Source organism: Gavialis gangeticus, unplaced genomic scaffold (genome assembly GCF_001723915.1).
Source record: "Gavialis gangeticus isolate Ggan-Ray unplaced genomic scaffold, GavGan_comp1, whole genome shotgun sequence".
NCBI lineage: Eukaryota > Metazoa > Chordata > Crocodylia > Gavialidae > Gavialis > Gavialis gangeticus.
In genome coordinates this window covers 39181361-39197666 of record NW_017729022.1, presented here as the reverse complement: position 1 = coordinate 39197666, position 16306 = coordinate 39181361, and the positions used below count along the sequence as shown (strand labels likewise).

Genomic DNA, 16306 nt, shown 5'->3' with positions numbered 1-16306 from the left:
ACAAGATAGAGCAATATCATAGAAATCCCATACAGCAAAACAGTCTGGCTGAGGAAGCCTTTTGATCATGCATCTGAGTTACTGCCAGCTATATATCTAACCAGATCTTGAGTAGCTTACTCACAAGCATCATCCAGAGGCTGTTGGAGATTCCCTCTGGAGGCAGGCCGTTCCTAGCTCATGAGTTATGGGGGAGAAAGCCAGTTTCAGATGGTAAAACTCCTCTCTAAATCCGAGTCCCCTGCATGGCTGCTGCCCCCTCCTCCTGGGCAGTCTTAACTTATAAAGCCCATGTGACCTCGTTCACCTGGTCTAATGGAGGCCAGCACCTGTTGGCTGTTGCCCAACCAATTTGAAATACATCACTAGTTGCTGGGCAGACTCTAGCCCACCAGGTAGAAGCCCCTCACCCAGGTAGCTGATACCAGTCACATAGGCAGAGGGAGCAGGTTTCCCCCCTCCCTCAGGAATGTAGCCAGCTCAGGTTACCTAAAGAGATAGGGTAAACGTGTGTCTCCTCTGCTGGGCCCATCCTAATCAAATTGTCACAGGGCAGAGATTTTGGGGAGAAACAGAGGTGGCTTCCTGCCACAAGAGGTGGGTCCCTCAGTCCTGTGTGGCCTAGGCACTGTCTATCCATGGTGCGTCGTGCTGCCCCCTGGGCACACAGTGGGGCTGGGGAAGCTCCACAGCTGCAGCCCAAGTGGCAGTGGTTCTTTCCAGCTGTTGCTACTGCTGGCCTCAGCCCTGCGGTACCAGTGGGGACCCGTACTGCACAACTGCAAGCCCATACATCCTGCACGTGCTCTGGGCTCACCCGCCCAGGCCCAGTAGCAGTGTTGCGGGACAGAAGCTGTTGCACAGCACAGGGGAAAGCAGCCCCTCTGCCTCGCCGCTGCTGGCCATTCCTGCTGCAGCTGCCCAGAGCCTGCACTGGGCTTCCCTGTGGGCAGCCCAGAAGCAGTAGTGATAGCGCCGTAGATGCAGGGCAGCCCAGCAGGAGCTCCAAGTGGCTGCAGCAGGAACAGTTAGCAGCGGCGAGGGGGAGGGGATGCTTTTCCCCACTGTGCTGAGCAACAGTTTCTGTCTCATGCTGCTGCTGCCGAGCCTGGGCAGGCGAGATTGGAGCAGGTGCAAAGTGCGCAGAGTCGGGTCTGTAGTGCCAGTCCCTGCCAATACCACAAGGCTGGGGCCAGTGGTGGCAACAGACGGAAGAAGCTGCTGCTGCATGGGTTGCCTAAAAAGGGAGTCCAGCTGTGAAACCGTCTCAGCCCTACTGAGTACCCAGGGGGTGGCAGGATGTGCCAGAGGTGGGCAGTGTGGAGCAGGCACAGGTTTGGCTGGGTTGGGGCTGTGCCCAGGTTCCAGCTGATCCTCTTCCGCCGGAGTGAGTCTGGAGTGGGCATGGGGCAGGGCTGGAGCTCTGTGCTGTTGGTGGGGAGTTGCCACAGGATGCAGGCTCCAGGCTGTTGTGGGGCAGGGGCAGGATTCTGCAGTAAAACCCACTCCTGAATTCCCTGGCTCACCAGGAGCCCTCCAGGCTGGAAGGAATGGCTACATGGGCCTCATCTGGCTGATGGTCCTGATCTTTGACATACTGGCTGCTAGTCCTAACTATTTGAAAACATGTACATGTACAGTATCTTAAAAGGATTGCCAAAATCTAACAGCTCACTTAACTGGCAACATCAGCTGCCAAGAAGACATTTCTCCAGTACTCTGTTCTCTGAACTGGTTTCTCATAGAATACAGTCATAGTTGAGGTTTCAACTTCTATTTTGAAAGCGCTTTATGGGATTCTACCATGGTATGTGATACAATGCTTTATTCTCCTAGACCATGACCCTCCACAAGAGCTACAATAAGATAATGAATCTCCAGCCTCAAAAATGAGAGCCTTATGAATAGGATACTACACTTTCTCAGCACATGATTCACAGCTGTTGAACTAAGACCCCTTAGTATGGTGCCATGCCCTGGCCCAGACACTCAAGTACACCCTACCCACATGAATGCTGCAAACCCAGGAAAACACAAAGACACTCCAGGACCAGACACTCTCATGGTGCACACCCAACTACCAGTACCACTTCCCTCAAATGTAGTTTCATATGTCTGGATATTTTATATCCAGAACAGTATTCAGAGAAATCCATATACTCAGTCTCTATATTGTATAAAACACTACATTTTTTCTATATTTCTAATTTAAGTGAGACTTTTTCTAAACTGATGCTCACTAAGGATGACCTGGTAGGAACCTTACAAAACAAGTAGGCCTTTTACTAGATGTGTCCAAAGATTGGAAAGGAATTTTTTCATGTAATTAAGTAAGAATATCAGCTTTCAGGTCAACATGCCACCCACAGGGAAATCTTGCATTTCAGAATCTCTAATATCAATAATTGTGGAGGGAGACAGTTGTGATATCAACAAAAGATCACTCCAGTCTATCTATCTCTTTATGTAAAAAGAGAGCCTAGCAAAAAGATTTACCATCAGAGCATCACCATCTGGTGCTCTGAATTTCAGCACATAGGAAAGAAGGAATAGAGGTTACAAATCTAAAGGAACCCACTATGTGGCTATCCTAAAAACTGGTTGTAGGCACTGTGAATGGAAATGTTTAATGGACAACCTGAGTTAGGCACCTGACTAAAGATCCTGGGAAGGACAGGATTTCAGACACACTCCTATGTTTTACCAGCTACCTCTAAACAAGTGGTTCTCAACCTTGTTAGATTTAAGGCACACCTCAAAAAATGTAAGTTCTTAGTTTTCACTTGTTTTTTCACTACAGAAAAATAATAGAGCAATTCTTCTGCTACAAAGATTCCAGAAAAACCATAGCAGAAGGGAGTGTTTTTGACACTGAAAATGCTAGGTTTATCTTGCAAAACATGTTTGCACACTTAACAGTGCTAACACTTCCTGACACCGTGCAGCACCCTTGAAAAGATCTCAAGGCACACCAGGGTTGCATTCTGGGAAAAGTACTGCTCTAAGCTCTGCCAGGCATTCTGAATTGCCTTCTGGAGGTGCCTGCTGCTCCTCATGTTCTGAAAAAAGGTAATACTGAAATGGGTGGGTCTTCCTCCTCTTTGCTGCTTTTGTGTGACTCAATTTTAAGGGTAGGATAAGAACACGCATTAATAAATTAATACATTTCAGGCAATCAAGCAGGGTAGAACAGAATTGTTCTTAGGTAAATCTAAAGAACTACTTGGTGCCTAAGCAGGTCATTCTAAATCACCCACCTGGGGCATACCTCCAAGGCAATGCCTAAAACCAAGGTACATACTCATACAGTTTGAATCCTGGCCTACATATATGCATATATTTGTAAACACTCAGGGCCAGCATCTATTCCATTTTTGATGTGTATAAAAAGACTTAGGGATCAATCCTCCCCTGCTTGAATCCCATAAAAATCATTCATGCAAAAGATGGGTGTGTCCTCCTTCTCCCTGGCTCTTGTTTGTGACTTAACCCTAAGGGTAAGATGACAGTGTGATACAGCAGATACTTTATTTTAATAGATTTTCTAGGCTTCAAACTTGGTGGAACAGAATCATTTAGATGCCTTAGTCTGCTTAAATGCCCAATAGATAGAATAGAATCTGGCCCCTGAAGTCCATATGGGGAAGGCAACTGAAAAGTTGTTATCCAATTTTCAACTGCCCTAAACACTGCCTCATGAAATACTCATTGAAGTGTTTCATTTTAAAAAAGTCCTAATAGCAGCCCTGATAGTCAATATCAGAACCAGTACAAATGAAGGGAGCTAGTCAGTTTCTGTGCTCCTAATACAACTGTGCTGACAGGACCACCTACTTAAGGAGCACTGATTGCTTATATCACTTTCAGATAAGAGTATATTCCAAAAAAGGCTAAATCTTACTTCACTTTTATTCACATAATTGGCCTTTAGCTGTGCAAGTTCAACGTTCTGTACTGGGTCCTGTCTCTGGCTCCTGCCTCTAATTATGCCAGCTACTGTTTATCCATATTATCCAAATAATATGAAATGCAAGGTGCAGAAAAACTATTGTGGACTCACAGGGCAGGACCCAGAACCCAAAGCCCATTTCTTCCATCTCATCCCTCTGGCTTGCTCTCCTCCCCGCTAATCTTCTTCTCTTGGCTGCCCAGTGAATGGAGGACTGCAGCATGCTTGGGGAAATGCATAACCCATAGCCTCATTATTAGAGCATTTAACTAGGAAATGGGAGCTGTAGGTTCAAAGGCCCTCTGAATGATAGGGAGTCCCAAATCTTCCACTTCTTGGGCAAGTCCTCTAAACACTTAAAGATAGGGGGGCCCTCCATTACCTCCATTTTTACTTTGGACAGGTACATGCAAACTCAGGCTATGCTCTTCTGCCATGGGTAGAAGACTAATAAAAAAAAGCAAATTTAAAACCCACACAGTTGCCAAAAAATCAATTTGGTGATTCGAATCACTGTCCTGAATCGATTCGGCCCAATTTGATTCGGGGATTCAGCCAACGCTGAATCCCCGAATCAAACAGGTCCCATCCCCTGCCTGCTCTCCCAGCCCCAGCATCCTGGCACTTTAAAAAAATAAAAGCCCCATACTCACTGGCTGCTGCCAGGTAGGGAGGCGATCCACACTGCCCTGCACTGCTCCATCCTGCATGGGGGTCTCTGCCACGAGCCCCCAGAAGCCTTAACAACTGCTGCAGCAGCCAGTGAGTGCGGGGCTTTTTTTTCCTTCTTTTTTTTTTTTTAAAGAACCAGGACACTGGTGCGGGGCAGGGCAGCCATGGGGGAGGGGCTGGGAGAGCAGGTGGGGAATGGGGGCTCGTGGCAGAGCTCCCCATGCAGCACGGGGCAGTGGGGGGCAGCAGGGATTGCCTCCCCATCTGGCAGCAGCTGGTGAATGAGGGGTCCAGCCGGTGAGCGCGGGTTCCAGTTCCCTGTGGCAGCGAGTGGGGACTGTGCAAGCCTCCAAAGCTCTACAAATCTTTTCCGAATTGATTCAGAGAGCTTCGAATCAATTCAGACCTTTTTATTGGTCTCCTGATTTGATTCAGATTCTGCCGCCGAAACTGGCCAAATCTTGTCTGAATCGAATAAGCACCCAAAGCTTCACACAATCCTAATAGCAAAACACAGTTCAGCTTTTTAACTGATCTACAAATAAGAGATTTCTCTATTTTTTAAAAATCTTTTGAAGATGAATAATTGTCATAATGAGTTGAGAGAAAGACAGTACTTCCCCGAACTTGAAGACCTGGTAGGTAAACGGTCATTCAGCTTTGCTCTAAGAGCTGGTCCTTATTATTAAAATGAAATCATTAATGCCAATTTTGGTTATGTCAAAATATGGACTTCAAATAAGATGGTAAACAGGAGAAGAATTACTATAAAATATTTATTGAATTACTACAAAGAAAACACTTACCTGCTTGATGCCATAAAAATCTGCAATACTGTCTACTAACTGTGACATCACCTGAACTTCATGAGATTTCTTATCATTCATAAATTCATCTGTTTTCATCTCTGTGTCAGATTAAAAAAAGAAAAAACAAATGTTAATACGATTAAGGATGTTTGAACTTTTTGGCACTAGGGTTTCTTATTACTAAGAAATTAAAAGATATAAAATACTACTTTAATCCAAGTAGTAGTATTTTGCTAAGTCTTATAAAAAATACCACTAGCATTAGTGTAACCTCGTGAATCTGGCATGCTTGGGACTGAGTACCTGCCAAATATCTGAAAAGGCCAGATTTTTAAAATCTGAGCAGCGGCCAGTCATGGAGCGGAAGGCGGGGAGGGGAGGAGAAGGGGTAGCGGCAGGCGGTTCTGGAGCAGCCGTGTGCAGCGCAAGGTGGTTAATGGTAGTGGCAGCCACCACATGCAAGCTTTCCCCTGGGCATTCAGGGGATGTGGGGGGGAGCAGCAGCCAGTCCCAGAGCAGCCACTCCAGGGCCAGATTTCTGAGAATGCCAGATTTCTGAGATCCAGATTCACGAGGTTTTACTGTGTAACACAATACCTAGCATGATTAAGAACGGAAAATATAAAAGTTTTCTTTTCTGCATCCCTTAGGAAAAAATATATTTTTCCATGTAATTTTCTAGAACTATATTCTAGAAATGCATACTTATGTGAATTATTAAGGCAGGCTCACAGTGCAGATTGCTAATTTTGTTTTAGAGGGAAGATTACATTGCTGATTCTGCATCTTTGCTCATGTTCTCAAATGGATACGCTTCAAGCAATCATTATCAGTGACTCTGGGGAAATTTAGGCAGAGAAGCACAATTCTTTCCATGCTTCTCTTCTGCTCCAGGGTCTAAAAATTCTCTACTAGCTGAAAATTACTACCCTCAGCTATGGTATTCATGTATTGACAGGAGACAGTCAAGGCTCTGTTACTGCTTGCTTGAGTGGGCTAGAGAGAACAGCATGCTTACAGCACATCTTCATATCGTAGTTCCCCAGATTCAAAAACTAAATGGTCTTTGCAGGAGGTAGACATCATGGGGAAAGGGAAAACTGATGCTCCCTTCTATGGGAAAGGAGAACTTCCCTGTGAGTGGAAAGTGAACATGACATTGAAATCAATGGGACAACTTCTGTATGCTGACTATAAGTCGCAGAGCTGGGCCCTTACTAATGAGCATGCTTACAGAAAACAGAACACTTAAGGCACTTTTCTGCATAACTAAGCAGATTAATACATTTTCCTCTTTCCTGCATTTCTACATTCATCTGTCCAGAAACTGATCATTAAACAGTAACTATGTTCATTGCTTAATCAGATCACACTAGGAATAATGCCAAAAGTGTTACTTATTTAAAAGAGAGTGGGCAATTGAACCGAGCTCATGAGAATTTAGTCTTCCCTATTTCTCTCCAAATACACAGAATCCCTGTACTTTTTAAACATCTGGTTCTTTACCATAAATTGTGATGACAGTACTTAGAATCAAATATAGATTCTATCAACTGAACAAAATAATACACTTTATTAGTAATAAACAAAAGTATATAGGAGAAACAAGTGTTTGTCATTTCACTGCTAGTGCATTGAGATAACTTTTAAAGGTTTTCATTAAAAGTAAAAATACTTAAGGTCTCCAGATTTTCCTAAAAATAAATAACATTCTAAATTGCAACCTCGTAATGTAAAATTGAAGGGTTTCTCCCCCCCATGACTTTTTAGTTTTTCTCCTCTCAAAGTATGGTGCTGGTTTCACCTCACACTTCATGATGAGACCTCACAACTTTCCTGTATCTTCAGTCAAAATAGGGTCTGAATAGACAGATAGGAAAAAAAATTACAGAATCTAAATATTCTGGTCTTTGTTTATCAGATTTTTTTTCTTTTTTGTTCCATCTGAAAAACAATTTTTCTCAGATATTTTCTATTGTCCTGTTCAGATAAAATGTGCATCTACTACAAGGTATGTTTTCCTAAGGGCAAATATGGTCTCAAAAGGTGCACTATCATTATAAACTATGCACCAAATGCCAGGCCAAGCACTTAAACATAGTGAACTTCAAACCCTGGTCATGTCAGATGTCAAGTAAGAGCAGCCTGAGACACTAATACTTAAGCTGGATTAAAGTACTTCTAAATTTTAGAATCTAAAAGCTAAGGGCCAGATCCAGGAGCAAAGTCAATTGACAAAAGTCAAGTTTCTCATCCAAAGATTGCAGTCTCTTTGTAGCTACATATATAAAGTGGTTATCACCATAGCTACTAATGGTTTATATTTGTCTTTATATTCACCCTTTCCACTTTTCCCCAGAACAACCTCTTTGCTTATTCATCAGCATGTATCCCAGAACAAGAAATAAAAACAGGGAAAAATGAGAAAAATATAGGAACAATTTATCTTTTTAATGTTTCTGGAATTTTTCTTAGGATTTCATGTGACAAAGGGATTTTTTTCACTTTGCATGCATACTGTGATAACCACCTGATATACTGAAATGTAATGAAAGAAAATATATCTGCAGCCAGAGGAAACTGCAAAGTTTGAGGGAACCTGTACAGAATTTTTTAATTCCTCAACAAGGATTTTAGTAATTCTATTTTTAAATAATTATTGCATTCCAAAGTGCTAGTTTCCCCATTTTTAATTACTCTGTTAAATTAAGTCACTGTACTTTTAAAATATTAGACAATAAAAATATTAATTTGAGCTACTTCAAGAAATCAAGAGATGCGATCTCCATTCCTTAAGACATTTTAAGATTGATTTATGCTGAAAAGCATTCTACTTAGAACATACTAACACGTGACTGGATGCTATTTTTTTCAGTGTGCACTGGAATGGCTGCTCTACCACAGAACCACAGATTTTCAACAAGGTGCTGCAGCAGTGCAGCCCGGGCAGAAGGGCTATAGGAAAGGTGTCTGGGGTCTCTCCGCGGTCACCAGCTGGAGGGACAGGGTGGGGCTGAGGGGGAACACTCAGGCAGCCTCCTGGGAAGCATATGGGAGTGCCTTCAATGGCCAGTGTGGACAGGCTATAAGCCCTTCCCCTTTCCCCCACTGAACAGTGAATGTCTGTTCAATTTGCTCACGCTTTAATTTGTAGCACTTAAGTAAGTGTGATAGAGCACTTCTGCTAGGGGCTTTTTGAACATCTGTACTTAGCCTCTATGTTTATTTAGCTACTCCTGCAGCTGGTTGGCACAGCTTCTGTAGTAACAATGCTGCAAGGATCCCCTGTTGGCTGATAACTACCTGCTAAAGAACTGGGGAAAGATTTTGAAGCAAGTCAGGTAAAAATAGCTAATATTGACTAACTCAGCTCTAATTTATCCTTAAAAGACTTGCAAGATTGGGAGTCTGTTACCTCTAACTCTGCTTCTCCACCATACCTCCCTTTTTCCTTTTAGAGATGCTTAAACCTCTAACAGGAGTTTCCCTATTTGACATTAACTGTCATCCTCTCTTCATGTCCAGCCCAATGAATCTGATGATACATTATGGTCCACATTAAGCAATGTAGGGAAGCAATGGAAAACAATATAGATCTTGATTCAGGCTTCCTCTGTATAGCTCCATATGTAGCTGCATTAAAAAAAGAAACATGGGGCCAGATTTTCAAGTGTTTATATGACTTCATTTGCTCCTTTACAAATAAGCCACCATAAGAGCAGCTACTGTTATGTGCATTCTTATTATAGAATTTTAAAATTATTTCAATGCTGAGACAGAGAACTCTGCAAGTATTTGTGAGTGTAGTGTAGCAAGCATGTTTTACTTATAACAAGGAAAATTATGGAGAGTATCCAAAAAGGAAATGGAATTATGCCATTTGAAAACATTGCTCTATCAATAGTTTTCCTGTATCTATAAAGCCTAATTGAATGTGCATCTTTTTTGGAAATAGAGGAATGAGTCCAGAAAGCCTAAAATCAATTTAAAATTTAAAGAAAGTTCTATTTTACAAATTGTGAGTATAACACAGTGAAAAGTTCCATATTTCAAATAGGAAATTTGGTACTTTGCCTTAGCTTGATAGCTTTCAGGCAATTCATTCAGGTTAAAGACCTTTACTGTATATAGTCTTGTACACAGTCTTTATACCAAATATCTTTACTATATACTAGTCTTGTACACAGTCTTTATACCAAATATATAGTCCATGGCATGGATCCAACAAACGGAGTCCCATCATCTGGGCTGCTGTGCTGCTCATGGGTCTTGGATTGGACCTACATGCACAGCACACCAGGCTGGCCCCATGCATTGCATGTGGGTCATGGGGACAGATCTGGCACACACAGCATGGGGGCACAAAGCCAAATATGGCATGCATGGCATGTGGTGCATGGAGCAGATCTGGTATGCATGGCATGTGGAGATGAGTCTGGTGTGTGTGTGGCATGCACCACACAAGGCTGGTCTAGAGCACTCAGGCACCCACACCAGACCAGCCTTGGGTACTGGATCCAGCACCTGGGCCTGATCTCTAGGCCCAATTTGGCCCATCGGCCAACTGTATACTACTCATCCAGCCTGCTAACCTTATGTGTTTGACTTCCCTGTTCCATACAAAGGTGTTAAACAAAATAAAATGGTTCAGTGCACAAAAACTTAGTATATTGTCTTTTTATTTTTTCATTATATGAATTCTAAACCTGTATTTTTTGGTAGCGCTGAAGTAGCCATGATGGTCCAAGAAGTAAATAAGAGGCCAGGACTTTTGTGGGTGATGTCTTTTATTGGACTAAGTGCATGGTTGGGAAAGACTTAGAGAGCTTTCAGATGCAATGCATTCTTCTTTAGGTCATCACGTGAATGCATTCAAAAGCTTATCTAAGTCTTTCCCACTTGTGCACTACTTGGTCAAATAAAAGGTATCACCCACAAAAATTCTTGTTTCTCTTCTAAAACTGCACTTTATTACAATCAAGGAGTTAATTTACAGTACACGGAAACCAGTTATTTGGTCACATTCCCTGTATTGTAGGTATTAGTTTGTACAGACCTAAGGAAGGAAGGAAGAAGTTTAATACATAGCAGAAAATAATTGCTATTGGAAATCACAAAAAAGCTGCTAAAGTCAAGAATGGGCAAAGTAGACAATAGAAGCACTAATTTAGAAGCTAAGACAGGTCAGAGAGAGAGAAAGAAAGAAAGAAAAATGGACAAGATGCAAGCAAACAAATTGTCTGTATTCATAAAATAGCAACAAAGTACTTCAATTGCATACACGAAGACAGAGAAGCTAGAAATGGCATTTAAGGAGAACTGACATTTTTGTTGCATCAGAAGAATAAGAACATAAGAATTGCCATTTACTTGGTCAGACCATGGGTCCATCTTGCCTAGTATCCTGTGTCACACTGTGACAGACAGCAGATGCTGAAAGGGAAGATAAACTGGGTGTGACTGGGGTTTTCTACTGTTCCTCTCTCACTTTCAGCACCCAGCTGCAAAGGTCCAGGAAGCTCTGATTCAGAGGCTGTATACCTAACTGTCATTCACAGTAGTTACTGATGCCCTTTTCCTCCAAGAATCTGTCCAATCACTTTTTGAATCTCGCTAAACTTTCAGCTTCAACAATGGGTGGCAGAGAGTTCCACACCTTAATTACACGCTGTGTGAAATCAAACTTCCTTTTCTTAGCTTTAAACTTACTACCTACTAGTTTCATGTTATGACTCCCTAGTTCTTGTATTGTAAGACAGAATAAATAATAAATCCCTATTTACTTTCTCCTCACCATTTAGTATTTTGTAATCCTTTTCATGTTCCCCCTCAGCATCTCTTTTCTAAACTGAATAAGCCTAGCCTCTTTAGTCTCTCCTCATACAGAAGACCCTCCGTATTGCCAGTCATCCTTGTTGCCCTTCTCTGTATCTTCTCTAGTTCTTCTCTCTCCTTTTTGGAGGTTTGGGCACAGGGACTGGACACAGTATTCAAGGTGTGGACACACCATGGGTTTATAAAGGGGCATAATAATATTGTAAATTTTGTTTTAAATTCCCTTCTTAATAATTCCTAACATTTTCTTTGCCCTTTTGATGGCCGTTGAGCACTGAACTGTTTTTAGTGAACTGCCCACAATGACTCCAAGATCCCTTTCCTATGTGGTAACAGCTAAGGTAGACCCCATCATAGTGTAAGTATAATTTGGGTTATTTTTGCCCATGTGCATCACTTTACACTTATCTACATTGAATTTCATCTGACATTTAGTTGCCCATTCACTCAATAGTGCCAGATCCTTCTGTAGCTCTTCACAATCTCCCATTGTTTATAACACTTTGAATAATTTTGTGTCATCTGCAAATTTAGCCACTTCGCTACTCACCCCATTTTCCAGATCATTTATATATTAAATAGCATCGGTCCCAACACAGATCCCACCCTGGGCGACCCCACTATTTACATCTTTGTATCCTGAAAACTGACTATTTATACTCATTCTTTGCCTTCTAGCTTTAAACTAATTTCTAATTCACAAGTGGATGTTCCCTGTAATCCTGTGACTACCTTTGTTAAGAATAAGAGAATTGTGTGAGAATTGGTGAGAATAAGATGTTGTTTAATAAATGTAGCATTTTAGCTACCCCGGAGAGGTGAAGAATGACGAGATCAGAGAGAAATGACACAAGCGGTAAATGGAAAGGACGTGGCCAACATATATCACAGTGCTATCAATTAGGACAGAGAAGAGAAAGCAGAATTTAGACATGCTATAGATGACAAACCAGATCAGAAATCTAAAGAAAGACTGCAAAGACCTCAAATGTTAGGTGTTTATGAAGGTGTCAGAAGTGATAGATTCCAAGATCCTGAGTCTCAAAGATGGAGTGGATAGAGCAGTTGAAAGTGAGAACAGACAAAAATAAGTAAAGAAAAAAGGCATGCTTATGTCATCTGTTACAACAAAAGTAATTCCATTAGAGAAAAGTCACCTTTGAGACTGCTTTCATTCAATATAGATAAGTGCAGTAAATGTAACTACTCCAGATTTTTACCAACACTCTTCAAATCAGACTTTAGTCAAGAATCAAAAATGAGGCAAAAATATCCACTCCTTTTCTGATATCAGGCATAGGGCAGGGTGGCACCTTGGAGACTTGTTCAGAAAGGTTTAAGCTTTTGTAGTAACTGCTGTCTTTAAGGCCTGGACCCAGCTGAGCAAATGTGCTTAATTTGAAACACAAGAATAGTATCATTGGTTTCAAGTTACTTTAAGCCCTGCTACAAAGCACAGAATTTAAGCACATGCCTAATCTCAAGCATGGGAATACTCCCATGAAAATGAATTAGAAGACTCATTTTAAGTTAAGACTTTATTTTGCATTTAGCTACAGCAGTAGATTTTCCTTATATAGATGGCATTTTGAGGCCACCTCAAGGTCATCAACCAGCATGTCTCAGAACACAAATGTTCAAATACAATTTTAAAATACAAACACCCTCCACATTTAGAAGTAAGGCAGGATCCCTGTTAATCAAAGGAACAGGCAAAAAGCATTTGCATTTTTCCTCAAGGGCCATGTCCAGACAACCACGGCTGTGTGGTATGTGGTGTTGCAGACACATCTGTGGCACCATATACTGCACGTTCAGCTGTTCTCTGCACTTCAAGGGAGCAACGGAGTGGGGGTTTTTTTTGACCCCTTGATATCATAGCTTCATAGATTCTGGGGTTGGAAGAGACCTCAGTGGGCCATCTAGTCTGACCCCCTGCCCCTGGCAGAAAAGAAAAAGGTCACCAAACTTGGGATCATGCCCAGGGCTCAAAATAACCAGTGGGAAAAAAAAAGCGGGGGTAGTGTGCACTGCTCAAAACCAGAGCCTGGCCAGCCAGAGCCACACTCCAGCTACCAGCCATGCTCCAAGCAGCAGGATCACTGCTGCTCTAGCTCCAGGAGGCCCCAGGACCCCAGATAAGGTTGCTGGGGCCAGCCCAGTGCTGGTCCCAGCCTCCTCTACCCTACCCAAGGTAACCTGCCACACACCAGAGCATGTGTGGCACAGGTGTTTCCCAGGGATAACTAGCAGCTGCACGAGGTGTGCCACTGCTCGTTGTCCCAGGGGAACCAAACATCCACCTTCCTATGGATGCAGCCCAAAGTGTTAGAATGACCCTGTGCCTGTAGGGGAAGTCAAAGAAAATGTGTACTTCCAAAATGAGCAAGATGACATTAAAATGTGTAAGCAGATGCAACTATTCATGCTGAAAAGTAATCTTAAAATTGATTGAAATTCCTGCTTATAGTCCAAGATGACTCCACTGTGGTGAGTACTGAATGAGTTGACAGAGTTCTAGTCCAAAAGAGCCTAGTTCCGCATTTACTCCAAGAGAAGAATACTCTTTGAACCACTTACGCTATTTTCTGTTCCATCTGGATTTTCATCTGAATACATATCTAGGCCCATCAGGATCAGCTGAAGTAGATCCTTGAATAAATTCAGCATCTTATCCACTTCATGAAAATCAGGATCCTTATTTGATGCTGTTCATCTGAAGCAGCAAAACAAGGCAACAGTGTGAAGCAGTCACCTTGTGAAGTGGCTTTGTGAGTGGAATCATTAACAAGAGCATGAAAACAAGCACAATTGTCTGCTCTATAAACAAAAGAGAGAACTGGAACTAGATAGTGGCCAAGTACTGAACCATACCAAATCACTCTCTGATTGCCTTCTCCTCTAGTTCCTTCGAAACTTGAATCTTATGATCCTGTCTAGTGCATAAGCTGACTGTTCTTGACAGTGGCACCCTCAAACGTGTCATACTGTTTTATACATGCTAACTCCTTCAACCAGAAGCAGCTGGAGGAGGTAGTCACATCTTTGTGGTGTCCACGCTGAACTAACTGATTCTACTGAATGACAATGCCAATTGTCACTCAACCACTGCCGTACCTAGTCAGTTTGTGGTCTAGACATGGTGTCAGATGTTCAGAATGCAGTGATGCCTTTTCTCAAATTTCAGTAAGAAAAAATATCTTAGAAATCTGAAGTGACGTAAGCAACTAATAATAGAAGAAAATTAGAAATTAGGAGGAAAAAGCATGACAGACTCAGCAATTCTTAGCCACCATAGCATTTGAAACTTTTTAAAATGTAAAATAAATTCTAATATACCAGATCTTCCTTCTTGCTTTCCATTTAGTGCTTCAAGCATCTGTTCTAATGGGGTACACACTTCAAGGTCTGGTGCAGAATGGTATTTAGCAGCCAAGACAAAGGCCTGCATGTTGACCAGCTTTTGAGTCTTTTCACAGAATACAGTGGAAAATTCGCAGTCATCTGTATTTAAAATAGAAGGAAAAAATGACATATTAATAATTATGGCTGTCAATCGCAGTTAATGCATACAATTAATGTGTTCATTGGTTCTTGTGTTCATTTTTTTAACACGTTAATTGCACACATTTCTTTGGAGCCCATGTTTGGGATTTGCTCCACAATAATCACCACCGCCTCCGGGCCATCTAGCGGGGCAGCGGTGGCAGCGCACGAGCCACAGAGCAACCTGGGAGTGGGCTCCGGGTGCCTGAAGCACAGGGAGGGTGGGAAGAGGGGGGCACGTGCACAGACACAAACACAGACAGGCACAAGCAGCCACAGCCTGCCTGTGGCCAGGAATGCAGCTGGTGCCATGTAGAGCAGTACTCTGCAGGTAAGTCTGTGGAGGAGGAGGGAAGGGAGTGAGGGGTGGGGCAAGTGGGGGCAGATCAAGGGCCCTCAGCCCCTGCCACCTCCTTCCTCACTGTGGGATCTTGATCTGCTCCCCTGCCCCTTCCCCCCCACAGACTTACCTGCTGGGTGGTGTGTGTGTATGTAGGTCTGTCCCTCACTCCCAAGCCATAGCGTCCCCAGCCCTGCTGCTGCCCCTCACTCCTGACTCATAGTACCCTGCATCCTGCCAGGGCATGTGGGGACCTCCCTCCCTGGGCTCCAAACCCCACACAAACACTCACAGCTCCACACATTCACAAATTCCCCTTCCCCACACACACCCCAACGATGTAAAGTACCTGCATAATTTTGCATAATTTTGAGTGTTTCTGCACATAATTTTGAGTTTTTAGCTGTGTGATTAAAATCACAATTAATTGCAACTTATTTTTTTAATCATGCACCTAACTGAGATCAATTTTTTTAATCATTTGACAGCCCTATTAGTAATCAACGACTTTGAAAAGTCTCTCCTGTGCTAGATTGGCAAATTTTGCATTTACTCAAATGTAAGATGAACCTGATTGTAAGACAACTCTCCCCCCCCCAATAATTAGATTCTATATATAGAAAATTTATAAATTTGTTATAATTTTCCAGGTATAGAATCTAATTATTGGAGGTTTGCCTTGAATTTGTCCCCCTCATACTGCTACAGCAGGGAAGATAAATCAGGGGGGTTAAAAATAGCCCCTTTGCCCTCTGCCCTCCCCCTGACAACTTCTTTCCCCTGCAGCTCCCTCCTTACTATCAAACCTTGTTCTCCCTGAGGACATGGAAGTGAGAAGCAAATTTGAAAACACTGACCTAGAAATATATATACCTGCAGTAACTTGCACACAGGACAATTTCTATAGATTCCCATAGACTTAGATCATCAAAAATGTATGCAGTTTACTTCTTTTGAAACTGCTGCAAGTTTTAGCTCAGGTACTCCATAAACACACTAAAGTCACACCTCTTTACTTACTTGCACGTTACCTTTTAAAAAAAATCTTGTTCAAGGCCAAATCAGTTCCAAATTCAGTTGGACAAAGCCCAGTATTCAAGTTCCAAACTTTGACTGAGCAGACCTCATTTGGGAAAAGCATCCACGCCAGAATAC

At 42.5% G+C, this 16306-nt stretch overlaps 1 protein-coding gene across 2 annotated transcripts in view; it reads right to left on the bottom strand.

The window, feature by feature from the left end:
- METTL25 (methyltransferase like 25) overlaps positions 1-16306 on the bottom strand; it is a 171136-nt gene that overhangs the window by 99751 nt on the left and 55079 nt on the right. For both annotated transcript variants that reach the window (XM_019514805.1, XM_019514806.1), the window contains 2 exons: positions 14605-14769; positions 5428-5528 (listed from right to left, as the gene is read on the bottom strand). In XM_019514805.1, the coding sequence (XP_019370350.1) occupies positions 5428-5528; positions 14605-14769 (266 nt within the window). The remainder of the gene's footprint in view (positions 1-5427; positions 5529-14604; positions 14770-16306) is intronic.